We start from the raw sequence: 27,181 nt of genomic DNA on the forward strand, positions 1-27,181 counted from the left end.
GGCGGGGACAGGCGGGGACAGGCGGGGGCGCTGCGCCCGCGGGGATGTGACATCAGCGAGCGGCGCAGGCGGCTGGAGCAGGCAGCTCCCCTTGCTGCGCGGTGCGCACCTCGCCCGGGAGGACACGGACCCGACCGGCCGGCGGCGGGATGTCGGCGAAGGAGAGGCCGAAGGGCAAAGTGATCAAGGACAGCGTCACCCTCCTGCCCTGCTTCTATTTTGTGGAGGTAGGTGGGCCAGGGCCTCGGCACCGCGGGTTCTCCCGGCAGCTCCGGGGGTTCGGGACCTGGACCCGGTGCCAGGGTGCGCGCTGCCTGGAGTGGCCAATCCCCTCCCCCCTCACCTTCGGGGAGCTCCCCGCCCGGTGCCTGGGACGACCTGCCCCCCCTTCCCAGGCGCTGGCTCTGGCGCTGGCGCTGCGGGGCGGCCTGCAGGGAAGGGTACCTGTGTGAGTGCGGGGGGGGGGGGGGGGGGGGGGGGGGCGGGTGCCCGAGCCCCCCTGGCTGTGTGCACAGCCTGGTGCTCCCAGGGGCCCTGAGGCCATATTCCTGGGTTTGTGTCTCCAACCTGCCAGTGTGCCTCTAGAACCCTATGCGCTTTGATTAGGAATTCAAATGCGCAAAATGCACACAGCCCTGCCCGGTGTGTGAGGGCCCCGATGTGTACAGAGTACGAGGGCTATGGGTGGCTTTATTACCAAAAACACAAACAAACCATAAAAGCCTTCTCCTGGCATAGCCACTATGGTGCTCCCATCTGCTCCTAAAACTGGGCCTGTGAATCTCGGCACCAACCTACGGGCCCTCTTCCATGGTTAGCAAAAAAATTATACACGCACACACACACATGCATACATGATGGCTCCATGTCGGTATGCACGCATGTGGGAAAGAAGTGACATCATCTGGTCTTACAAGGTTTGTCCGTGTGCATTTGTCCTGAGCTGTGCTGAGCAGGATTACAGACAAGCAGTTACCCTGCCATGTATCCCTAAGGAGTCTCTAACTCACCAGAATGCAGTGCTTCGGGGAGGGGGTGTGGGGAGGGCCGTGGAGATTGGCAGGTGCAGGCCTTTCCTGCAAGGGCGGGGGGGGGGGGGGCTTGCTAAGCCAGAGGCTGATGAAATCGCAGGCCGGGAGAAATGTGGTGCTCGGGGGAGTGAATGCAGGTGGCAAGGGGCATGGCGCTGTGCTGTGCGATCAGGGCCTGCATTGCATGGAGGACGGGAAGGCTGTTGCTGAATGATCCATACCCCTCCTCGGCCGTCGCTCGGCCAAATATGGAGGCTCAGTACTTGCAAGGACAGATGGCAGATCCTGTGCTGTGGCTCCGGAGGCTTATCTGTGGTGGGGCCGCCCCCGCCTGACACTGGGGGAGGGGCTGGCCAGGCTGTCTTCCTGGAAAACAGTCTGTTTGCAAGTGTTGTCTCAAGAGTCACAAATGGTTTTAAGGGGAGTCCCTTGGAAGAAAGAGGAAGGTGGTTTGCAGAAAGTGTCAGAGAGACGATGGCTGCCTCCCTCACCCACCACCCCTGGGAGAAAAGAAATTGTCCGGTTGTCTTAAAGTAACGAATGGGCCCACTCCCTGCTGCCTTCCTCTTTCCAGGAGGGGTTTTGAGGCCATGTTTTAGGCGATTTTACCAAAAGATAATAAAGAATTTCCTAAAGAGACATGTGGGCAGCAGAAGACGCCCTGGTGAACAGAGTAAAGAGCCCCGGCTGTGTGGCTCAGGGGTTGAGCGTCGACCTGTGAGCCAAGAGGCCACGGTTCAATTCCCGGTCAGGGCACAGGCCCGGGGTGTGGGCTTGATCCCCAGTGTGGGGCGTGCAGGAGGCAGCCGATCCGTGATTCTCTCTCAACATGGATGTTTCTCTCTCTCCTTTCCTCGCTCTGAAATGGATAAAAACATTTTTATAAAAGGGTAAGAGAGTAGAAAGATGGGCACCTGCTTCTGAGTTAAACCCTGCCCAGCCGTTGGTCACGTGGCTGACCCACTGTTTGTAGGAAGGCGCTTTTATTGATGTCGGGATGGACTCCCTGTGCCTGGGAGAGGCAGGTTGATTGCAGGGACCCACCCGCCGACAGAGCACAGGGAGCTCGGCCGGGGCTGCTGTGGGTGGATGAGAGTCTCCGAGCCACAGGGCTTCAAGGAAAACGCTCCCCCACGAGGGGCGCACAGCGGGGGACGCGGGCTGCGCCTTTGCTGGACCCAGGCGTGCGCTTCAGAGGCACCTTGGATGGGCGGGCAGGTCCCTGCGTCTAGAACAGCCGTGGGCAAACTATGGCCCGCGGGCCGGATCCGGCCCGTTTGAAATGAATAAAACTAAAAAAATAAAAGACCATACCCTTTTATGTAATGATGTTTACTTTGAATTTCTATTAGTTCACACAAACACTCCATCCATGCTTTTGTTCCGGCCCTCTGGTCCAGTTTAAGAACCCATTGTGGCCCTCGAGTCAAAAAGTTTGCCCACCCCTGGTTTAGAACGTTAACAGTGAACACGCCTCACGAGGCGTCTCGAGGCAGGAACATGGCCCTGAAGTCGCTCCTCTCCTGGGTGGGAGCCCGCATCACCCTTCACCCTGACCTGGTGGCTGCCCTCTGAGAACTCCCACAGGGCAGCAGTTCCTGGAAGCCCATTCATGGCGTTTGAATGAGCATCCATGACACTGTCTTGGGGTGCAGAGAACAGCCACAAACCTGGCTTGCGGATGGTCTCCCTGAAACGTAAATGCAGGATGGACGGCCAGAGACCCTCTAGAGAGCGGGGAGACAGGCCCGCCCCTCTCTAAGGGCCTGGGGGGGGGGGACATTACGGCTCCTTGGAACGACTCATATGAGTAAGTCTGGCGATTCCGTCTGCTCTGTTCAGGGAAGGTCATGGTCATGGTGGGGCAGGAACTCTCACACCAAGCACATCGGGGTCTTATGGGGAGAACAGAGCAGCAGGGGGAGCGGTCTGCTGCCCTGCGGGTTCTCATGCACCCTCCACAGGGCGGAGTACCCCTCAGGATGGCGCCGCTGCTGGCTGCACACCTGGAACCAGGGGAGGCCCCTCCCGCCCCTCCCAATGCTCCTGCAACTACTGAGACAGATACTGAACCTCAGCCCTGCCATCGGGGGGTGGGACACCATTCCTAGGCACCACCATTCTCCACGGCCACGTCACTCAGATGGTCTCCGTCCTGCTTTTCTCAAACAGGGAGAAACAAGTGCTGGCTTCTACCAACCTCAGACTGAGGTTAATGATGATGATTATAGTAATAAAAATAAAAAATAAAAAGAGAAGCCCAGCCGGTGTGGCTCAGTGGTTGAGCGCTGACCTATGACCCAGGAGGTCACAGCTCGATTTCAGTTCAGGGCACATGCCTGGGTTTCGGGCTGGCTCTCCGGGGCTGGGGCGGGGGGAGCAGGGGAGGTGTGCAGGAGGCAGCCGATCCATGATTCTCTCTCATCATTGATGTTTCTATCCCTTCCTCTCCCTTCCTCTCTGAAACCAATAAAAAAATATTTTTAAAAACAAAACAACAACCAAAAAGTATCTGAGGCACCATTGTTCCTGTTTACGCTGGGAATGTGTTGCCGACGTCACAACATGTTTCCGCTCAGCACGTGCATACAGCCCAGGCCATGTCCAAGCAGCCTCCTTTAAAAAAGAAAACGATGAGGCCGTGCCCCACTCCGGAGTGAAGTCGTCTAAAATCAGGTGCCCGGGAACCGCTCGTTTGATTATCTTTTTCACCGTGAACGCGCGGGTCAGGGCTTGAAAAGATTTACGAGTTCCCTGGGGACACACAGCGGATAGGGATCAGGGCTGTGCCCCATCGTGGGTGTTTCTAGAATCCCTTCTATGAGACAGCTCCCCGAGATGACCACTCTCAGAACACAGGTCACTCCAATGCGACATGTGAACGGACTGGGCGCGCCGTGTGAAGCTGGACCCGGACGCCCAGCGCACGCGCTTCGTAATGTAACGTGCTCACATTCATTATCCCACTCGACCCTCAAATACAGACCCGGAGTAGCTATTGCCTCTGCTAACCGAGACTCGGGGAGGCCCCAGGACTTGCTGGAAATCCAAGTGGCGCTCCTCCCCCATGCTGGCCACAGAGGAAGGGACTGGAACGGAGGTTTCTAACGATGCGCACCCCAGCCTTCTATGGCTTCTTCTAGAATAAATTAGCTGAGAAACGGCCTTCCCGTACCTGCAGAATGGGAGGTTTCCTCACAGTGACGTGAGTTCTGGAACATGGGGCCACGGGCAGAAATGCTCCTTGGGACCCAATTAGTGTTGGGGTGTTTCTCCTGCCAGTAATTAGACACTCATTTCTGCTAATTGGCATAAGGAGGCTAATTGCCTCCCTCCTTGCTGCACATGCTTCTGAGACTGACATTAGACCATATAGGTATAAATCACAAAGGAAGTGAAAGTGCAGGGAATGGAAACCAATGCATTTCGAAGAAAAGATAAACCAGGGTGTCGTTTGGGTGTGGGAACCAGGAAATACAGGGTGGCCTCCAAAATGTATCCCCACTTTGCAGGATTATAAAGTCAGTGTTTATGTACATACAGCTCGTTTTCAAAGTGTAAAAGCATCTACAGAAATGAACTTTTGTGTGTGTGTGTGTGTGTGTGTGTGTGTGTGTGTGTGTGAACACCTGTTTTCAGAGGATGACTGTCTGGTCCAGGCTCCGTGGATAACAGGAGCAATGGAACCTCAAACATCAAGAATCATTTTGTTGGGTATCTGTGCGCCCTCCATTCCTCAACTGTTGACGGTTTTGCACCGTGAACTTTATCTTTTACGTACCCCCATAAAAAGAAAAACATCAGCTCGCACTTTAGGATAAGTTTTCTTTGTTCAGGCTTAGACTGGCTTCGCCCAATATTCCCAATGAGTTAAACCTGAAATGGAGTGAAAATTAAGTGAGTTATCTGTTGTTAAAGTGCGTATACATTTTTGAGGGGAACACCCTATGTCTCTCTCTCTCTCTGTCTCTCTCTCTCTCTCTCTCAAGTCAGTAAAAACATATCCTCAGGTAAGGATTAAAGAAATAATAATAAAATAAAATGCACCATACCTTCACCCTAAATTATAAAATAATAATAATAAAACTGGTGTAAAAAATCAGTATTTTCTTGCAAATGTAATCTTTTGGAACACATTTCTTTTATTTGCCCTGTTCTCTAAGACTGTTCTAATGTTCTCTGTACAAATTGCTCTATTATTATTACTCACAAGTCCCTTGGCAGATGGTAATTATAAGAGTCAGTCCTTTCTTTCTGAAACTGCTTTCCAATCTTCAGGTAATTTTCCTCCTCTGTATTTGTGCATAAAAACAGTGCGGCTCATCCTTTTACTCTTGACTACAACACAACTAGAGAATAAAATTCCCAATGCATGATTACATAAACCTCTTTAAATATCTTTTTAAATCTCACTGTCAGTGCAATCGGAAGATGCCATGTGATTGTATTACGTGCATGTCTATGCCAAATTTTGCACATACCATCTGTGAAATTTCGAAAGTTCTGCTGTTGAGCATTTCAAAGATGAAAGATGTCTTTGAAGATATATGTGTCAGAAGTAAACACTGTCATTTAATGCATTACACTGTCCAGCATAAGACACGGTGCAGGAAAGCAATGGATCAAATTGCTTTTCCCCAAGTGGTATAAATATTTTGTTCAAATCACTCTGAGAAACAAATTGATAAAAAAGACAGAGTAAAGGGGACTTTTTAAAACAAGTCAGAGAAACAGACATCAAAAAGGAAGAAAAATGTTCTTTCAAAATTCCTAGTTTGAAAACAAATAGAAAGATGAGCGCATGGGCGGGAAACGGCGTGTCTGGGAAACCGGCAGTTTCAAGCAGAGGCGTGTCTGGCGGAAATCATGTCGCCTGGATGTTGACTCCTTGTATGCCTACATGCGTGTGTGTCTGAGGTCTCTCTGATGGGTAGTAACAGTGGGGATACAGAAATGATACGACTAGGCCCGAGCCTTCAGGAGGCTTTTAGTTGGGAAGCGGGGCAAAGCCTGCACCTGATCTGTCCCAGGTACGGCTGGTAAAGACCAGCGCCCAATACTTCCCTTACAGGCAGCGGTCGGAAACTGCGGCTGGAGCGTCACATGCGGCTCTTCGGCCCCTTGGGTGTGCCCCCGGAGTTTCAACCGCACTGTACGTGCGCCCGCACGTGGTGTTTGGTGGAAGCGCCACACTCCAGGGGCCGCAGTCTGCTGACCGCTGCCTTAAAGGGAGCGCTGGGAACTCAGAGGGAGGAGATGCTCGCCAAGGGAACCGCCCCAGGGCAGGCATTAGGAGGAAGGAGACGAGGATCTTATTGATCGTTTAACAGCAACGACAATAATGAGGCTCACGTGCATACACTGGTCTTCCTCCCCGCTGTTGTGGGTCTGACTTGTACCACGTCACCCCTTTGGGCTGCCTGGATGCTGGGCGCTAGCCTGTCCCGAGCCACAGGTCAGAAAACTGAGATGAAGGAAGCCTTCCCTGGCTCACCCGGTGGTGAGTGGAGACGCTACTGTTACAGCCTCCCAGGCGCCACCGCCGGACCGGAGCCCAACGGTCACCTCATCACACGAGAACCTCTTGGGAATAGAAGGCATCATGGTGGTCAATAATGTCTTTATTTAAAAACCTGCTCTGTTTCATTAAATAAATATTATATTGTCCGCAAGTAACTAGGCCTTAAACTAAAGAGGTTTTTTGTTTTGTTTTGTTTTGTGGTGTGTTTTTTTGTTAATCCTCACCCGAGGATATTTTTCCATTGATTTTTAGGGAGAGTAGGAGAGAGAGGGAAAGAGAGAAACATCCATGTGAGAGAGAAACATCGATTGGTTGCCTCCTGCACGAGCCCTGACCAGGGTCCGGGCCAGGAAGGAGCCTGCGGCTGAGGTACATGCCCTTGACCAGAATAGAACTCGGGACCCTTTGGTCCGCAGGCTGATGCTCTATCCACTGACCCACACCGGCGAGGGCTAAACTAAACAGATTTTCGGCGGCAACACGCCTGCATTTTCAGGCACCGAAAGGCCCAGCACCGGACAGCGTCTTCAGGGTATTTTCTCTTTGGCTCGGAGCGGTCTCTCCCCGAGCTTGTGACCCCTGATGGCCACACCCTTGTCTTGTTTGCTGCATGATAATTGGCACCAATGAGCACCGAGCTTAGGTAGGTTGGTTGAATGAATAACTGAATCCATAGCACACAGTCCAGAAAATAACTCGTCTCGTTTAGGTTTACCAGATAAGCTGCAGAACATCCAGTGGCATTAACATTTCTGATAAACAATAAATCATGTTTACGGTACATGCAGTAAAAGTCATTCTCTGCTCGTCTTAAAGCCCGATCTCGCTCAGTGACCTGGATTTGCATTGGCTCAATCTGGTGACTCTGGTCTAGTTCTTGTTATAAATCAAGATTTACTCATTTACTCAGTCACTTGTCAACAAGTGTGTGTGGCTTCATTAAGTTATTAATGATGCACTGCATGCCGGCCATGTGCCGGGAGGAACTGTGCCCTGGGGACTCGGCAGTGAACACTGGCCGACGCGCGCTCTGTGGAGCATGGGTTTCCAGGGTCCTGCAGAAACTCGCATCCCCCGGGGTGACATCTGGACCCGAAAGGGAACCACTGGAGGGGGTGAGATAGGCAGTGATAGGGGCTGAGATAGGGAGAGCAGTGAAAAATAAGTATGTGAAGTGTTACATTTCAGTCCGTGGTCAGTGCCCGGAAGAAAAGCGAGCAAGATGGAAAGGGTGGAGAGGGAAGGGTGGGCCAGGGCCGCCTTAGAAAGTTGCTGCTACATGGCGAGAGGAAGCCAGCCATACAAAGAGCCAGCAAAGAGCACCCAGGAGAGAAGGAACAGCCAGTACCAAGGGCCCGGGGTAGGAGGGGACTGAGTATCACAGGAAAAGGGGAAAGGCTGTGGGACTCCATCACATGAAAAGCTCCGCACAGCACAGGACGCCATCAGCAAGCATGAAAGGCTACCTGCCCACTGGGAGGCCATGTTCGCAAAGCTGATAAGGGGTTTGTAGCCAAAAGATAAATGAGCTCATATAATTCAATACCTTCAAAAAATCCGATTAGAAAATGGCTGGAGGCTCTAAGTAGACACTTTTTTCCAAAGAAGACATACAAATACCCAACACATACATAGGAAGGTGCTCAACATCACTAATCAGCAGGGAAATGTAATCAAAACCACAGTGAGCTACCACCTCACACCGTAAGAGTTACTATGATCGAAAAGAGAACAGAGAAGTGTTGGTGAGGATATGGAGAACAGCAAGCCTGGTGTGCGATTGGTGGGACTGTAAATCAGTGCGGCTACTGTGGAACACGTATGGAAGGTCCTCAAAAAAATAAAAATAGAATTACCATATGATCCCACTTCTAGGGATATATCCAAAGGAAACTAAAATGCCAACCGGAAAAGATATATACCCCACCATCTTCACTGCAGCATCGTTTACAATAGCCAAGACATGGAAAAACCCCAGTGTCCACTGATAAATTAACAAAGAAAATGTGGTACATACATACAATATATTATCAACCCACAAAAAAGAAGGAAATCTTGCTATTTGCAACATTATGGACCGAGAGGGCATTATGCTCAGGCAGACTGAGAAAGACAAATACTGTGTGTGGAATCAGTATTGCTTATATGTGGAATCTCAAACAACAACAAACCAAACTCACAGATACAGAGAACAGATGGGTGGCTGCCAGTGGAGAGGGGTGGGGTGGGAAAAATGGGAGAAGGGGGTCATGAGTTACAAATGTCCAGCTCTAAGATAAATAAGTCCTGAGGATATAATGAACAGTATGAAGACTATAACTAATCAGACTGTATTATAAATTTATGAGACTAGATCTGGAAAGTTCTCATTACAAGGACAAAATGATTTGTAACTTTGTGTCGTGATGGATGTTGGCTGAGTGTTGTGGTGATCCTTTTGCAATATATACAAATACCAAATCATTATGTTGTACACCTGAAGCTAGTATAATGTTGCACACCAAGTAGATCTCAAATTTTTTTTTAAAAAAAATAGCAAAGACCAATTGGACTGTCGTGGACAGGGGCTGGGGATGGTATAAACATGTACAAGAAGATGTGAGAAGCAAGCCAGAGCCGGTCCTGCAGAAACTCGCATCCCCCAGGGTGACATCTGGACCAGAATGAGAACCAGTGGAGGGGTTAAGATAGGAAGTGACTGTCCTCTGATCTTTTCAGAAGCCCCTTGGGGTGATGGGTAGGAAAAGGCTGGGTCGGGTGGGCTGGGTAGGAGTGGAAGTGGAAGGCCAGTTAGGAGGTGACCCGGGAGCACAGGTGAGTGACCCCGGTGGATGACCCGGAGGCGGGCTCTGAAGGCAGAGGCAATAGTGCTCAGGAATGACGTGAACTCCGAAGCTGGCAAGAGTGATGGTGGTGGTGGTGGTGGGGGGTGGGGGGACACACTCATTTCCTACTTCAAGGCGTCGGGCTCTGTGTGGGACCTGCGGGCGAGCATAAAGCGACCCCTGTCCTTCCTCCTCAGCTGCCGATCCTGGCCTCGTCGGTGGTCAGCCTGTACTTCCTGGAGCTCACGGATGTCTTCAAGCCCGTGCACTCGGGGTTCAGCTGCTATGACCGCAGCCTCAGCATGCCTTACATCGAGCCCGCCCAGGAGGCCATCCCGCTGCTCATGCTGCTGAGCCTGGCGTTCGCGGGGCCCGCCATTACGGTGAGCATTGCCCCCAGACTGGGTCCTGAGGCCCAGAAAAATGAGGCGGCCCCCACGGGGCAGCCAGTGGGTTCAAAGACCCCCACTGGGTCTTCCCAGGCCCGGGAAGACCGTGTCGCTGAGAGGCCGTGACCACATCACGTGGGAATGCATCACAGTTTAAAATCACTGCATGCATAACTCAAGGAGATGTGATTGCAAACATGAAGGTTCGCTAACAGTTTACAAATCATTTTTTTTTGGGAGGGGGAGGTTTGTAACTGCATAACTCCTGAGTGGCTGGTCCACACACGCATTAATGCGTTATCCGCGTGCTTACGGGGTATCTGAAGTGCGGCAGCCGCAGGGAAAACAGGTGACGATGTGGCCAAGAGATTAGACTCTCCTCTCAAAGGCGCATGTTGATATCTCTCAGCATTCCCTTTCTTGCCTGATTGGCACTTTTCACTGATTCCGAGCACTGTGGGTCACCAACTATAGAGAGGGCATAACTCACGTGACACACGCACACGCGTGCGCACACACACGCACACACACAGAAAATACTTCAGATGCAGAACAGGCACTTGCCTTTAAAAATATGTAGCATAAAGAAATGCCCTCCCCTGCTGGAGCTGAATTAAAAACATAGTTCTTTTTAGGTTGCCAACAGACACATTGTGAATAACACTCTATTTTTTTTAATCCTCACCTGAGTATATGTTTATTAATTTGAGAGAGAGAGGAAGGGGGGGGAGAGAGAGAGAGAGAGAGAGAGAGAGAGAGAGAGAGAGAGAGGCGTTGATGTGAGAAAGAAACATCAATCTCCTGTACGCACCCTGACCAGGGATCGAACCTGCAACCTTTTGGAACGACACTCCAACCAACTGAGCCACCCAGCCAGGGGGATAGCATGCTTTTTGATAAACTCATTCATAAATAAGCCTGGCCAACCCTTCCCCTCATCGCCTGTGCCCCCCGAATCCTGCCTACAGGGCAGCAAACGTGTTTCAAGGTGAATCATATTCATTTCTCACAGGAGGAACGCTGCCTTTGCGTTCCTCGGGCTCACGAACATCGGGGGAGGGGCTGCTGAATAAAATGCTGCCTGGGAACGGGGTGTGTGCCCCTTTCCTAACGAGCTGGCCGGTGCCGGTTCGGCGCGTCAGCAGTTTGGGGTGAGTCTCGGCATTGGCCTTCTAAAGTCTATGCTTGCATTGGCTGTGAGTTTGTTTCCTAAAAATCCCCCCTACATTAATAACCATAACACGCTGTTTGCACTGCACATAAATCACACCAAATGCTCTCCACAGATAAAATTAGAACCTAATTTTCCAAAGAACTTCATCACGCTTAGAAGACCTCAAAACACTTTGAAAATCAATGAGTTGCTTGAGCGCCAGTGACTCCCTGGGAGCTACTAATGATGCATTTGCACGTAGCTGAGACCCCGACGAAGGGAACACATTTAAAGTGCGATGTTGCTCAGAAGAACATTGCTTTCCTGTCGCTTCTTTAAGGGCTTGTGAAAAATCCATACCGCCCACTCCTTTTATAAGAGCAACAGGAACATGTGCTTTCACGCTATTACACTAGGAAGCATTTCTCCTCGTTGGGGGGCAATGGACAAATTTATCGATTGGTTTGTTTGAAACAAAATACAAATGGCCACGAGTCTGCTCAAAAGGCTATGTTGATATTAACCAGCTGAGTAATTTGCTTTTCTATATCCCTGTCTTTCTCCCCAGGTATATTTTATTGAGCAGCTAGGAAAGCAAGTCTAGTTGTATCGCAACCCCCCACCCAGCACCATGACTCTCACATCCATCCCTTTGCTGACACATGTGCTGGGGACGGGGACCTTGGCCTCATGTCTGTGTTTCTGCTTCTCTGATTCCCTCATTTCCCATTAGAAATTCTTAACATGCCATGGAAAGAGGCTTCCTGGGGGATTCTGGGTCAAAGTTTTCTTCCTTGAGCCCTGAGAAATGGACATGGAAACAGGCGGGTGCTTCTGGAAATACATCAGCAAGCACCTCCCCTCCCCAAGGAGAATTCCATCTTTAACCAAATTCGGTCATTTTGAAAATCCATGCAATGGCATAGAGGCCAAGGTTGAATGGAAGTGTGAGGAAAACATTGATGGTCTCCTTGGAGAGAGGGACAGTTGGGTGACGTCAAAATGCGGACAGAAGCCCTAGCCGGTTTGGCTCAGTGGATAGAGCATCAGCCTGTGGACTGAAGGGTCCCGGGATTGATTCCAGTCAACGGCACAGGCCTTGGTTGCAGGCTCAATCCCTGGTTAGGGTGTTTGCTGGAGGCAACCATTCGATGTGTCTCTCTCACATCCATGTTATTCTCTGTCTGTCTCTCCCCCTCCCTTCCACTCTCTCTAAAAAAATAAAATAAAATAATGTTATAAAGGTTAAAAACAACAACACACCCCTCTCTCTATAATCAAGCCAGATAGCCGGAGAGCACAGTGTTGACATATGTGTTTCAGCATATTAAGCAGCTCTAATATAAAACTCCAGAAACTTCAAGGTCGTTTGAGATCATGGCTGTGATGTTGCATGGTGAGACATCATTTCCTAATGGCGCTGTACCAACAAATTCTTATGTAACCTCACGTTCACTAATAAGAAGTGCATCATCATTACAGATGTAATTAAAAAGGAAACAAAATTATCCACAGAATTGTTATTGAAGTTGTGAAAACGAACTCCATCTCTTTGAGCCCTATGACAATGCATTTCGGAAATGAATGGGTAATTTTCTTGCGATGATCAATTTGAAACAACCATTATGCTATTCCATGCACGGGGTGCACCAGGCAGAATACAGAGCCTTTTGTGTCGCCTAGCCTACCTTACAGAGATAATGTAGGATGATATTTTTCAAGACGTATAATTAACTCAATGTTCAATGATTTGGAAAAAAATCCTTTTGATGATTTCTCTATGATTGATCTTAAAAGCCTAGCATGTATGCCGCATGATCTTCACACACACGTGGTTATTGGTAGAGTTTCATTAAGAAAATTGATTTTTATACAAATGCAGATTCCATAGTACCTATAGAATTAAATAGAGCAGAAGGCCAGGGGGTTCCTGTCATGAGTTTTTAAAAGCCTATCATTTTAAATAGTTCATAAAATATTATGCTCAGTACTGGAACTGGGATGTTTCCCTGGAAAAATCTATTTCAGCCCTAATCATGGTCGTAGTCCTTAAAGGGACACGACCACTTATACTGAAGGGACTGTCGGGATCTTACGTAACCCTGCTTTTCTCACTTCTGCATGTTTACACAAGTCAATTCTAATTTCACAATAATCTCTTAGGCACAGTAACCCCAAATATTGTAGATTTCTTTTGCATAAATAAAACTCATGATTTCAGATCTTGCTTCCCTTATACAGAGTGACCGAGGAGCCACATACAAGGGGGCGTCGGTCGATTGGGGTCTAACTACAGTCGCTCCCCTCACTGACATGCAGTGTCGTAGATCCTACGGCAAGTGCAGGCCCCTATCAGACAGCCTTTCTGGTGGGCAGTGTGCTCGTCTGTCCACCGTTTCTAACTGGCTTATACCCAAGACACGCTGCCCAGTAGGAATGGAGAACGTCTCAGAAATGACTTCAACTACATCAGCCACAATTCCATTTCAATTGTCCTGGAGCGCTTCCCCTGACATTAGCTTCCCTAGAGCCTCCCGGAGCCTGCATCCTCCGATAAGACAGCCCTGGCCACCTGTGGCTATGTCCCTTTAAATCCAGGTGGCCTTCCATTTTAAATAATTAAATACAATGAAATGAAATAAAACCTGGGCTCAACTGCGGCAGCTGAATTCCAAGTGCTCAGTGGGCACGTGTGGGTAGCGGCTCCCGCAGTGGGCGGGGCGGAGGGCTCGTCCGTGTCCCAGAAACGCCCACCGGCCACCGTGTTGGCAGCACCCTCCCCCCCTCGCGCATGCCCTCTGTGGGTAGGCCCTTCTGCGCAATCCCAGCTGCTTCACTGCCACCGTCTGCTGGCAAGTGCTCCTACCACACCCCTGTACTATTCCATTCTCCCCGGGCATCTTGTTTCCTGGGTTTAGGAACGAAGTGCCAAGATTTCAAGAATGAGGGCAGAATCCGTCCCCGGGGGGTTCGTGGGTTAGGAGCCGCTGGGTGCTGGTGAGCAAAGGGCCAGATCTGGTGCTGCCACATGGAAACTCCAGATGCCATCAAGCCCTTGACCAGCGGCAGGAGCTCAGAAGGTCCAACCGATGCCCCTCCGGGGGCCTGGCTGCGAGGGAGAGACCGGTCACATCTCTGCTAGGACAATGCTTCTCTGCCTTGTGGCGTTGACGGTGTGTTAAGCGGTGGCTTATCACTCGCCTGAGCCCACTGAGCCCACGCGGGACCCTCTTGTCTTTGCAGATCATGGTGGGGGAAGGCATTCTCTACTGCTGCCTGTCCAAGAGGAGGAACGGCGTGGGCCTGGAGCCCAACATCAACGCCGGGGGCTGCAACTTCAACTCCTTCCTCAGAAGGGCCGTCCGATTTGTCGGTGGGTGTGGGAGCCGCAAAGAAAGGAAGTGGTTGTTTCAAACAGAAATGTTCTATTTAATCACAGAGATTAGGTCTCTAAGGCTGTAATTTAACGTGCGCATTTCAGCATGTTTTTGTCTGAGCTCTGGCGGAAGCATGCATTTACTTTGAAATGGTTCCATTGGATCTGTGTTCATTTTTTAAAATATACTTTTATTGACTTCAGAGAGGAAGGGAAAGGGAGAGAGAGAGAACCATCAATGATGAGAGAGAATCATTGCTCAGCTGCCTCCGGCACGTCCCACACTGGGGATCGAGCCTGCAACCCGGGCATGTGCCCTGACGGGGAATCAAACCGTGACCTCCTGGTTCCTAGATGGATGCTCACCCACTGAGCCGCGCTGGCTGGGCTGTGTTCATTTTTAACGTGAGAGTACGTGTCGGCAGGCCAGTAGGAATGAATGGCTCCTCACCAATGACTTTGGTCACGTCAGTGATTCCATGTGGATTGTCCTGCAGTGTCTTTGTCCAGAAATCACTGCACGTAAGATGTCACCCGACAGCCCGCACCATGGCTGTTCCTCCTTGGTTACCCTAAGTCTCCGCCTCCGTTCTCTGAGACCCGCAGAAAACCCACAGGCCTGGCTACCGGCCTCTGTATCAATCCAGCATCTAAACCTCCGTCTCTTCTGGTTGGCATGGAAACGTCGTAATGTTCTTTGAGTCACAGGTCTTTTTTTATTTGTAAGTGGGTTGAGAAGTGAAGCCACAGCTCCTCACGCCAACAGGAATGCTGTACATTCATTCCCAGTAAGTCAGTGGAAAGGTATTGTACCTGCAACCTGTCATCTCAGAGAAACGGGGCTCATCAGCACCTCGTAGGCCATTAAACACAGCTGTCTCCGCACCGAGAGGGAGTCTGGTCTGGATCATGGCCGGGACCCTGCCCACTAAGCAAGGCCCAGGGAGACGGGGAGACAAGGCTAGGCCCTGTGGCAGCGTCAGGAACTGCCTGGATAAGCATCCCAGCGCTCTGCCCGGGTGAGCATCCCAGTGCACCTGCAGCCCTCAGGGAGTCAGGGCCGGTTCTGGAGGGTTTGGCGGCTTGGCTAGAGTTAGGGGCTGCAGGGGGTCGGAGGGGAAGGGAGAGACAGAGCCCTGGCAGCTCAAGCATGGTAAGCAACTTCAAATTGTTTTAAATTCTCCTTCATTCCCGATATTTAACCCAACCCGTCACCTTAACATGTTCCAGGGGTCCTATGGTGACAGGGGTCCGACAGTCACAGGGGTCCTACAGTGACAGGGGTCCTACGGTGACAGGGGTCCTACGGTGACAGGGGTCCTACGGTGACAGGGGTCCTATGGTGACAGGGGTCCTACGGTGACAGGGGTCCTATGGTGACAGGGGTCCTACGGTGACAGGGGTCCGACAGTGACAGGGGTCCTGCGGTGACAGGGGTCCTATGGTGACAGGGGTCCTACGGTGACAGGGGTCCTACGGTGACAGGGGTCCTACGGTGACAGGGGTCCGACAGTGACAGGGGTCCTGCGGTGACAGGGGTCCTACGGTGACAGGGGTCCGACAGTGACAGGGGTCCTGCGGTGACAGGGGTCCTACGGTGACAGGGGTCCTACGGTGACAGGGGTCCTACGGTGACAGGGGTCCGACAGTGACAGGGGTCCGACAGTCACAGGGGTCCTACAGTGACAGGGGTCCTACGGTGACAGGGGTCCTACGGTGACAGGGGTCCTATGGTGACAGGGGTCCTACGGTGACAGGGGTCCGACAGTGACAGGGGTCCTGCGGTGACAGGGGTCCTATGGTGACAGGGGTCCTACGGTGACAGGGGTCCTACGGTGACAGGGGTCCGACGGTGACAGGGGTCCTGCGGTGACAGGGGTCCTACGGTGACAGGGGTCCGACAGTGACAGGGGTCCTGCGGTGACAGGGGTCCTACGGTGACAGGGGTCCTACGGTGACAGGGGTCCGACAGTGACAGGGGTCCTGCGGTGACAGGGGTCCTATGGTGACAGGGGTCCGACGGTGACAGGGGTCCGACGGTGACAGGGGTCCTACGGTGACAGGGGTCCGATGGTGACAGGGGTCCTACGGTGACAGGGGTCCGACGGTGACAGGGGTCCTACGGTGACAGGGGTCCTATGGTGAATACAATTGGGAATTGGCCTTATTTAAACTGACAACAGTACCTCAAATGACTACTTTAAAGATACTCATTGCTATTCTATTGACCTTAAGCATCTGTTTAGAAGTTAGGGATGTTCTGTATTATCTGCTCGAAATAGAGAAAACGATCACCACAGATTCGAAGGTCGATGGCGGCCAGCATCCGCGCCGGGCGCTAACCTGGTGACAGCTCTGCCCTCTCGCGCGTAGGTGTTCACGTGTTCGGCCTGTGCTCCACGGCCCTCATCACGGACATCATCCAGCTGTCCACGGGGTACCAGGCGCCCTACTTCCTGACAGTGTGCAAGCCCAACTACACCTCCCTGAACGTCTCCTGCAAAGAAAACTCCTACATCGTGGAAGATATCTGCTCGGGCTCGGACCTCACCGTCATCAACAGCGGCAGGTAGGGGCGGCCGCCGAGCCCGGGCCAGCTCGGGGTGCGCAGGCTCCTTAGCAGCCGGGGGCCCCCCTGAGGCCGGCCGTTTGTGGCCGCCATGATGTTGACGTTCTTTTGCTTTTCCATTCAGTGAGCTCTGTCGTGGTGACACCCTAGAAGCCCGGCGGCGGCTCATTCCCCATCTTCCTCCCTGTGTCCACATGTCAGGCTCACACTCTGCCGCTATCTTTCCTTTCAACCTACTCGGGTTCTGTGATCCGCCCTCTGCTCGTGACGCTTTAGGTGATCGGGCTCGGTTTATTATAGGCTATTGATAGTTTCCCGTGCTTACAGTCGGTATGTATCCATCCTGACATAAGTGGAAGACTAAATGTCCATGATATTTGCTCATCCATTGTGTGTTTTATAAAACAACCATGGGAATTGGCCTTTTGGTGGAGTTTTAAAAGGGGTAACATCCGGGATGGCATGATTAAACCCGGAAGATCTGTACAGCTTCTGACCTTGCACTTCAAAAAAACAGGAGATAGAAAAACTCCAGAACCTACCAATGCATGAACGTTTTTTCAATCAATAAAGTAAAAAAAGAAACTTGAATGGCAGGAGGTATTTTCGAAGTTCAAGAGAAATAAGTCCCAGAAGGCTGGGGGCAGTAAGTGACTGTGATGTGAGTTGTATTTGTCATTCAAGGACTTCCCAAAGATCGGTTTCAGGGTCGAAACCAGTTGAAAAGCACATTCGCAGAAAGTGGGAGCCTGATGTGTGGAGTTAGACTCATTCGGGTCCTCGGGTCCATTCAGCAATTCCGAGCCCGCATTTGTGGCCTGGGGTCTCTGTCCTTTCTCAGTCCTCTTACGTTATCTTGTCTGTATTGAATGGTAACCCTTTCCATTGGGAACCAAACAACGAGGAGGACACGATTATAACTGAATTGTTTTTTCCATGAAAAGAAATCTCCGTCCTTCTTTCGTTTCTTTTCCAATGTCTCTCCCCTTACCCTGTGAGCCTCCAGCTCCCTGCTTCTTCAATTATTTAACTAAACAAGAAGCTCTGTGGCTCCTGAGATAACACTCATTTCAAAGGGGACTACACAGAGGAACGTTTTGTGAAGATGAGATCTTTCTTATGCTTTATGGACTGTGAACACACACACCCTTAGACCCATGGCTATGAGAACATAATTTTGTCTTAAAATTTTATGTACATGAAACCATATATTTAGGAGCATAGAAAAAATGAAAAGCTTTAAAATCCTAGGTTTTATGAACTTTCACTTTATGAACTGACATGATCCTAACACCAAACAATTACAATGTCTTCCAATCCGCTTCTACTTTCCACCGTCATTGCAGTCGTGTGGGGAAGTGACCCGGGCGGGGCCAGCACCTGCTCTGGGAAGGTGCCCCACGCGGCCTTAATGCCAGGGGTGGTGAGCGGTGCCTCTCCTACCGCTCAGATGTTTCCCCGGAAAATAAATGCCAGGCACTGCTGTTGCCTGGTGGCGTCTGAGCTGAACGTGTGAGCCACACGGTGTTCTTGAGCTGGTCGTGGGCGTGTGTCTGAAACAGGAGGCGTAATCTGACTGTCTTCCTTCGGCAGAAAATCATTCCCTTCCCAGCACGCGACCCTCGCTGCCTTTGCCGCTGTGTACGTGTCGGTGAGTAACGGGGTCTCTCTCATCGGTCTGTGTCCCAGAGGAAGTCAGGAATGAGCTTTCTCCTCCCAAGCCCATCAGGCCGCCGTGTAACAACAAAACAGTCAGCTCCAGCACAGGGGTCCTTCTGCCCACGGCGCCCAGAGCAGCAACGGTGCTGCCAGGGACAGTGCCAGAGGAACGGACGGTGCTGCGCAGCCGTGTTAGGCACGCAGCCTGGCGTCCCTGTAGTGGAATAGGGGCTTCATGGGGGGACTCTGAACTGGTGGAGGTTGTAATTCTAAAACTGAAAGCATCGTCTTACGTCTACACACACACACACGCACACACGCACAAGCTTGAGCTGCTTTGCTCCTGTAACTGTGAGTTCTAAGTCAGTGTCGATAGGATAAATGCTGTGCCATGAACTGTCATCGTAGCCGATTAATACAATAGTCCATCAGCTCTTACGGGAGACGGATGAACAGGGATTATGACAAATACCCTGGAGGCTAAACACGCGTGTGGCTAACTGTACCGGTTCCATCATTTTCAGACGTCCATGTAATTCACTGAGGTTAATTTCTTGATGAGTTCTGTCTGGCGTGTCCTTCCCCTCCGGGAGAGAGCGTAGAGAGAGCAGGGGGAGCGGGACAGTAGCACTGATGTGGAGCGCATTGGTTAGACTTTGGAGTCCAGCTTTTTATTTGGTGATGATGTCATAGTAAAATGACCTTCCTCCCCGACGTAACCTCTTTCTCTCATGTGTAAGATGTACTTCAACTCGACGTTAACGGACTCCTCGAAGCTCCTGAAACCCCTCTTGGTCTTCACGTTCACCATCTGCGGCATCATCTGCGGGCTGACGCGCATCACGCAGTACAAGAACCACCCCGTGGACGTCTACTGCGGCTTCCTGATCGGAGGAGGAATCGCTCTGTACTTGGTAAGAGGTTGCTATTGTTATGGGACAAGCCACGGTTCAACATGGAATCCCGTGTAGACTAGGTGGCACTGTACGGATTTACTTAAAGCAGGGGTCCTCAAACTTTTTAAACAGGGGGCCAGTTCACTGTCCCTCAGACCGTTGGAGGGCCGGACTGTAGTTTAAAAAAAAAACTATGAACAAATTCCTATGCACACTGCACATATCTTATTTTGAAGCAAAAAAACAAAACAGGAACAAATACAATATCTGTATTTGCATGTGGCCTGCGGGCCGTAGTTTGAGGACCCCTGGCTGAAAGTATAGTTTCTATTCATGACAAACAACCTGGCTGCATCTCCATTCTGACCCAACGCACAGAGCCCACTTCCAGTCTAATAAGCTATTAAACTCTCACCGTGGGCCAGACACTGCGATCTTCGAAGGAATATTGTATTTTATCCACACACATACACACACACACACACACACACACACACACACACAGGAGCCAGGGATGAGCATACTTTTACAGATGGGGAGAGTGAATGGTGAAAGCGAAGGATTAGTTGAAGACCATATACCTTGCCCAGCAACACAAATGGGGCACCTGGATCCAATGGATCCAACTAATACGGAATTATTTAACAGAAATCTGTCTTCAAGCCTGATCTTTTCTCAAGGGAAGTGTCCTCAGAATAAGAAAACCGAGATTGTCCATTTCATTCATTCATTCATTCATTCTACATTTATGCAATATTCTATCCGTGCCAGGCACTATACTGAGCACCCAAAGAGTGACAAATAAGATATATCCTCGAGGCGTTTACAGTGTGAAGACTAGTAAGAATACCGTAGGCAGAGGTGACTTGCAGTCTAGTGGAGGATGCTCCTACATTTCAATGCAGTTATTAATGGAACATGAAGTAGGGACCGCTTCTCCCAGGCACTCTGGCAGCGAGAGTGCAGACAGATACTTCAGGTTTGAACAGGAACCGAAGTAGTTGGAGAGACAGAGCCTCTTCCATTCCTGTTGCTCTCTGTGCCCTGAAATTGGAGACTTCTCAGGGCTAGGCCACCACCACTGTAAATTAAGCGGCTCCATAGCTTGTTAAGTCCGTGGGATTCCTCCGTTTGGCTGGAAAAGGACACAGTGGCTACCACCTATGGAATTAGCACGCACGTGGGAGTCTGCCCTGGCTCTCATCTCTAAACGAAGCGCCTCAAAACCGAATAACCCCGCAGGGATCGGATCCTCTGTGTGTACAGGGGTAAACATCTGACCCGGAATTTCAACCTTTCCCAATGTTTTATCCCCCAAATCAAAAACAAGAAATGGAGAGCCCGCGTGTGCAGACAGAAGATTAAATAAAACTTGGCTCCGATTTCGTGTAATAGCACTAAATCCACCAACTCTGATCTCCCCACTGAAGACCAGGTTTAAGTCCAGAAAGGTCATGGGCGCCCCAATCAGGGACAGTTTCTGCCCGGTCTTCCCAGAACCTTCTGTGCCACGCTGCCCACACGGGCTGTGCTCCCGGCAACTGTGACAACACACACGCCTGACCTCGTTGCAAAACCTGGTGTCATGCATGAGGTGTTGTTCTCGATTCTCCAAACTTCTGCTTTCCGTCAGACAAGTGATAGGAAATGAGAGGTAACATGAACCATTTAAGCCCCCGGAGGTGCCACTCAACAAGAGATCCTGAAACCCAGAAAAACATGAACCACTGGGGAAAGCAGAAGAATGTTCATCCATCCGTCATTGTCTGACTTTTCTTTTCAAAACATACAGAGGATTAAACTTACAAAAACATCCCGGAAAGGGTGGGGGGGGAGAGAAGGGAGAGAAAACCCAACTGATAAAAAATATAATGGGGATGGGGGTAGGGGGCCTGGGTGGAAAAGGTGAAGGGATGGAGCAACAATAAGTAAATAAATAAAAATAAAAACCTCACAGGCAGACAGCAGCATGGTGACTGCCAGGGGGATAGGGGGTGGGGGGAGGTGGGAGAGGGGAAAGGGAGATAAATGGAGATGGAAAGAGACTTAACTTGGGATGGTGAACTCACAATACAATATACAGGTGATGTGTTATAGGATCGTACACCTGAAACCTGTATAATTTTATTAACCAGTGTCACCTCAATAAATTCAGTTTTGAAAAATGGGCTCCAGCCCTAGCCAGTTCGGCTCGGTGGATAGAACATCAGCCTCGTGACTGGAGGGTCCTGGGCTCGATTCCGGGCAAGGGCACGCACCTCGGTTGCAGGCTGGATCCCAGCCCTGGCTGGGGCGTGTTGGGGAGGCAACCAATCCATGTGTCTCTCCCTTCCACTCTCTAAAAATCAATGGAAAAATATCCTCGGGTGAGGACTAACCCCCCCCCCCAAAAAAAAAAATTTTAAAAATCAAGGGATCCATATTTCTGAACAGTCTGTGGCTTGTGCTCTCACATGCACACTATTCCCCCAGTAACTGGTTTCCCTTGTTTCGCGATGTGTGTTAGTCGGTGGTGGATAGAGCGTGCACCTTGCTGATGTGGTCAGAGGTCCCCGGGAGGAGCTCCCAGTGACCTGGTGTCCATGTGGCATTCACCCCTCCCCGCACTCACACCCGTCCCCACATTCACACCCCTCCCCGCACTCACACCCGTCCCCACATTCACACCTCTCCCCCGCACTCACACCCCTCCCCGCACTCACACCCGTCCCCACATTCACACCCCTCCCCGCACTCACACCCCTCCCCACATTCACACCCTCCCCGCACTCACACCCGTCCCCACATTCACACCCTCCCCACATTCACACCTCTCCCCCGCACTCACACCCCTCCCCGCACTCACACCCCTCCCCACATTCACACCCCTCCCCGCACTCACACCCGTCCCCACATTCACACCCTCCCCGCACTCACACCCGTCCCCACATTCACACCCTCCCCACATTCACACCTCTCCCCCGCACTCACACCCCTCCCCGCACTCACACCCATCCCCACATTCACACCCCTCCCCGCACTCACACCCCTCCCCACATTCACACCCCTCCCCACATTCACACCCCTCCCCACACTCACACCCCTCCCTGCATTCACCCCTCCCCGTACTCACACCCCTCCCCGCATTCACCCCTCCCCGCAGGGCCTGTACGCCGTGGGGAACTTCCTGCCCAGCGAGGAGAGCCTGCAGCACCGCGAGGCCCTGCGGTCGCTGGCCGAGCTGCACCCCGACGCCAGCCGCGTGCTGGCGGCCAAGGCCGGGGCCTGCGACGGCATCGCGCGCACCGAAGGCATCCTCGCCCGCACCCCCCGCGACGCCAGCACGCTGTCCAGCCTGAAGCGCGCCAACGCCGACGTGGAGATCATCACCCCGCGCAGCCCGCTGGGCAAGGAGAACATGGTGACCTTCAGCAACACGCTGCCACGGGCCAGCACGCCGTCGGTGGAGGACCCGGTGCGCCGCCACGCCAGCATCCACGCCTCCATGGACTCGGCGCGCTCCAAGCAGCTGCTCAGCCAGTGGAAGAGCAAGAACGAGAGCCGCAAGCTGTCCCTGCAGGTCATGGAGCCCGAGCCCGGCCAGTCGCCGCCGCGGGCCATCGAGCTGCGCTCCAGCTCGGAGCCGGCGCGGGTCGGGGTGAACGGGGACCACCACGGGCCGGGCACCCAGTACCTCAAGATCCAGCCGGGGCCCGGGCCCGTGTGCAACAGCGTGCCCGGGGGCCCGCGCGTGTCCCTGCAGGCGCGCCCCGGCTCCTCGCAGCTGGTGCACATCCCCGAGGAGGCGCACGAGGCGCTGGGCGCGTCCCCCAAGGGCAGCTCGGCGCGCGCCAAGTGGCTGAAGGCGGCCGAGAAGACCGTGTCCTGCAGCCGCGGCAGCAGCCAGCCGCGCATCATGCAGGTCATCGCCATGTCCAAGCAGCAGGGCGTCCTGCAGGGCGGCCCGCCGGGCGCCGACGGCAGCGCGGTCACCTGCACCGGCTCCATCCGCTACAAGGCGCTGACGGACCACGAGCCGGGCGGCGGCGGCATCGTCCGGGTGGAGGCGCACCCCGAGAACAGCCGGCCGGTCATCCAGATCCCCGCGTCCACCGAGGGCGAGGGCAGCGGCTCCTGGAAGTGGAAGGCCCCCGAGAAGGGCAGCCTGCGCCAGACCTACGAGCTCAACGACCTCAACCGGGACTCGGAGAGCTGCGAGTCGCTGCGGGACAGCCTGGGCTCCGGCGAGCGCAAGCGCGGCAACATCGAGGGCGGCGACCACCACCACCACGGCGTCACCACCATCCGCGTCACCCCCGTGGACGGCAGCGAGGGCGGCTCCGAGACGCTGTCCGTGTCGTCCTCGCGCGACTCCACGCTTCGCCGGAAGGGCAACATCATCCTGATCCCCGAGCGGAGCAGCAGCCCCGAGAACACGAGGAACATCTTCTACAAGGGCACCTCCCCCACGCGGGCCTACAAGGACTGAGGGCCGCGCCCGACAGACCAGCGTGGGTCCTACTCGCGCGCTGTCCCAGCAGATGGGGGGGGGGGGGGGGTGGACAGTGAGACTTTGCACCAGACTAGCTCCTCCAGCATCCTTGACTCACGCACCCGTGGGAGCTGCTACCCTCAGCGCGTGGGGTGCCCGGGGGAGGGAGAAGCACAAGCCTAGGACCTCAGCGAGGCCGGGAGCTCTGCGGGGGGCCAGCTCAGAGGACAGCGGTTGCCTTCCCTGGATGCTATGTCACTCCCCCAATGTGCCAACGTAAGGGATCCCCCCCCCCTTTCTATTTAGCAGTGGGGATCCAGACCTCGGTTCCCCACACACAGGCCACCGGTTTTATATATCCATTCATCAGAATCCGCACCCCACACTCCCCGTGGGGGTGCTGGTTAGTCTAGTCAGTGCATCTCCCACGGCACCCCCAGCCCCCCAGCCTCCCAGCCCCCCAGTTCTACCTAGCAGGGCAGTAGTGTGTGCAGTCCCGGTCTGAGAAACGCTACTGTGTGAGAGGTCGCTGGCTGCTTCGTGGTAGACGTGGGCACCCCGTAGCTCCCCCGCAGTGGCTGTCACTGTCCACACATGCAAAGGTTTGGTGCATTTTTTTTCTTCAAAGCTATGCTTTCTTCAACAACAACAACATTGTGTGTTTTCAGCAAAAGGGAATCGCGAAGTGCTTTTCTGCATCGTTTTTGGTTCTTTGCGGCTTACTTTTTATTTCAGTGCAGGCACTGCTAATGAAGAATCTGGCTTCCAGTGAGTAAATTTGCTTCACTTAAAAATATATTGTTTTAGAGAGAGCTTTTTGAATGGTTGTGATCCTACTCGGTGTTTTATGGCTTGTCCTTTATTTATTGATTTTCTATATATTTTTTGATGTTATAGATAAGCTCTGCTATTTTTAAAGTGAAAACAACCATTGACATGGCGTCAGTGAAATGTATCGCTGTGAACTTAGGAACAAGGAACCTGAACCAAAACTTGACCTTGTGGCTACATTGCTGGCTGGCTGAGGCTGCTCTTTGAACAAGTAATCCAAGAATTCCACGCAGTTCCAGGTTATTAGCTTTTTTGATGTCCTGATAACCAGTAAACTAGGGCCACATCGGTGGGTTTCACCTTCTTCCTCATTTTTGTTCACTCGACACCCACAGGAAGAATGTGAAACAGATGCAAATGGATAACAAAAGCATCTCCCAGAATAAACGAAGGCTGCATTTCTTTAAAACATCTAAACAGGCAAAACCTTGGTGCTTCGTGTGCACACGACAGTCTTTGCTATCTGTCCTGAATGGGGCTTTCAGGAAAACAATCCTATATAATAAAAGGCTAATATGCAAATCAACCAAACGGAAGAATGACCAGTCGCTAGGACGCGCACTGACCACCAGGGGGCAGACGCTCAATGCAGGAGCTGCCCCCTGGTGGTCAGTGCGCTCCCAAAGGGGGAGCACCACTCAGCCAGAAGCAGGGCTCATGGCTGGCGAGTGCAGCGGCAGTGGCAGGAGCCTCTCCCGCCTCTGCAGCAGTGCTAAAAATGTCTGACTGACGGCTTAGGCCCACTCCCCATAAGGGAGTGGGCCTAAGCAATCAGTCAGACATCCCCCTGAGGGCTCCCAGACTGTGAGAGGGCACAGGCTGGGCTGAGGGACCCACCCCCCACCCCCCACCCCCACCCCCGCCCTGAGTGCACGAATTTCATGCACCGTGCCTCTAGTATTACCAATAAGAACAAAAACAAAACATGCTGAGGTGTTTCCAACATAAACATTTCTGTTAGGTGCAAAGAAGTATTTGATCCTTGGAGCGTAGTGTGCGCTGTTTTCTACAAGTTTCTTAAGAATCCTCACCTCCACGCATGACTGCCAGGGGGACCCAAGGTTACAACCAGGCCCGCCTGCCTGACCGGGGCGTCGGATACAGAGCGACCAGAAGGCCTTGTTTAGAAAGGAGGGTACCTGTCATTACCACCTTCTGCGGGGAAGGGGCGAGCTTCCGAGAGCCGCCCACCTCCGGGAGCTTAGGGATGTAGCCGAAACCAGCAGAACTGAAAACTCTGGCAATAAAATACAGATTCAGCTCCGTCCCTCTGGCAACTTCCTTCTCGGAGCGGGGAGTGGGAACCAAGCACTGCCTTGCCCACTTCTCCCCCGACACCCCCATCCCGAATCGCCTGGCTTTGGCCGGTTCCTAGGGAGCAAGGTTTTAGTACTCTGAAGAACAAAACAAAACACAACAAAAACAAATCCTGCAGCATTTCCGGCGCAGTGTGGTATTTCCTAATCTTTCCTACTTCTTGACAAAAGATTTTAAAGAACTTCTCTAGTCATTGAAGCTTTTGTTCTTTACATAAATCTTGATACGTTCTTTTTCTACTCAAAGTGCCAAAGGCTACAGTTTTTAAAGACTTCCAATTGTACCACGTTGTTAAGGAAATCCAACGACAGCCGCGAGAACTCAGACCTCTGCATGTGTATTTGATAACACATCTTTTGTAAAAAAGATAGTAATAATTACAAAAAAAAATGTTTACATTCCACTGGTACCTTAACTTAGAGTAAGCGAGACTGACAGGTGGTACCCTTCCCCGTGTTCGATTCCTCTCATTTGCTCAGAGAGCACCTCCTCCTCCCTGAGCCCTTAGGCTGTGCTTTCCTGGTAAAACCAAGTACTGAACAAAGAGAGTTAATTATCTTTTTAAAGTAAATAAAGTTATGGAAATAGATATATAATATATATACACAAAGTATCGTGTTTAATAAAATGTTGCACAGTGTTTTCCAAACTGATCAAGTTTGTAAAGTGCTATAATGTATTTTGTTAAGTACAGATCAAAGCTATCGTGTGAGTATATTGTGCTAACATCCTAGAAATAAAGATTAGATTTCTTCATCAGAATTAGGTCATTTTGTGTGTTTTGTTTTGTTTATAACTTCAGAGCATGTATGAACGGTAATGACCTGGCTTGCAGGAACACGGATGAAGAAATAAGAAGGCCTCAGAACTGATACAGTGGTTCTCCACCTTCCTAATGCCGCGACCCTTTAGTACAGTTCCTCATGTTGTGGCGACCCCCAACCATAAAGTTATTTTCGTTGCCACCTCACAACTGTAAGTTTGCTACTGTTATGAATCGTCATGTAACTATCTGATATGCAGGACGTATTTTCAGGGGTCGCGACCCACAGGTTGAGAACCGCTGCTAGAAGAAAGACTCTTGCCCCAGGAAAGAAAGGCTTGTCAAACCATGACATAGCATTTCCTTATCATTCAGTATTT

General features: G+C 51.7%; 1 protein-coding gene across 1 annotated transcript; it reads left to right on the forward strand.

Moving 5' to 3' along the window:
• On the forward strand, positions 1–26,800 carry PLPPR4 (phospholipid phosphatase related 4). Its single transcript, XM_081111994.1, has 8 exons — positions 1–227; positions 9,575–9,760; positions 14,163–14,292; positions 16,669–16,864; positions 18,458–18,515; positions 19,264–19,437; positions 22,562–25,266; positions 25,335–26,800. The coding sequence occupies exons 1-7, from the start codon at positions 150–152 to the stop codon at positions 23,885–23,887; spliced, it is 2,148 nt and encodes a 715-aa protein (XP_080968120.1). The 5' UTR covers positions 1–149; the 3' UTR covers positions 23,888–25,266; positions 25,335–26,800.
• Positions 26,801–27,181: the final 381 nt, after the last annotated feature.

This window comes from Myotis nattereri, assembly GCF_964212035.1.
Source record: "Myotis nattereri genome assembly, chromosome: 18".
Classification (NCBI taxonomy): domain Eukaryota; kingdom Metazoa; phylum Chordata; class Mammalia; order Chiroptera; family Vespertilionidae; genus Myotis; species Myotis nattereri.

Excerpts from the sequence above, each read along its gene's own strand:
- PLPPR4 (XM_081111994.1), top strand. The coding sequence starts at position 150 with ATGTCGGCGAAGGAGAGGCCGAAGGGCAAAGTGATCAAGGACAGCGTC. Across the intron at positions 228-9,574 it reads CCTGCTTCTATTTTGTGGAG|CTGCCGATCCTGGCCTCGTC; the intron begins GTAGGTGGGCCA and ends CTTCCTCCTCAG. Across the intron at positions 16,865-18,457 it reads ACCGTCATCAACAGCGGCAG|AAAATCATTCCCTTCCCAGC; the intron begins GTAGGGGCGGCC and ends TTCCTTCGGCAG.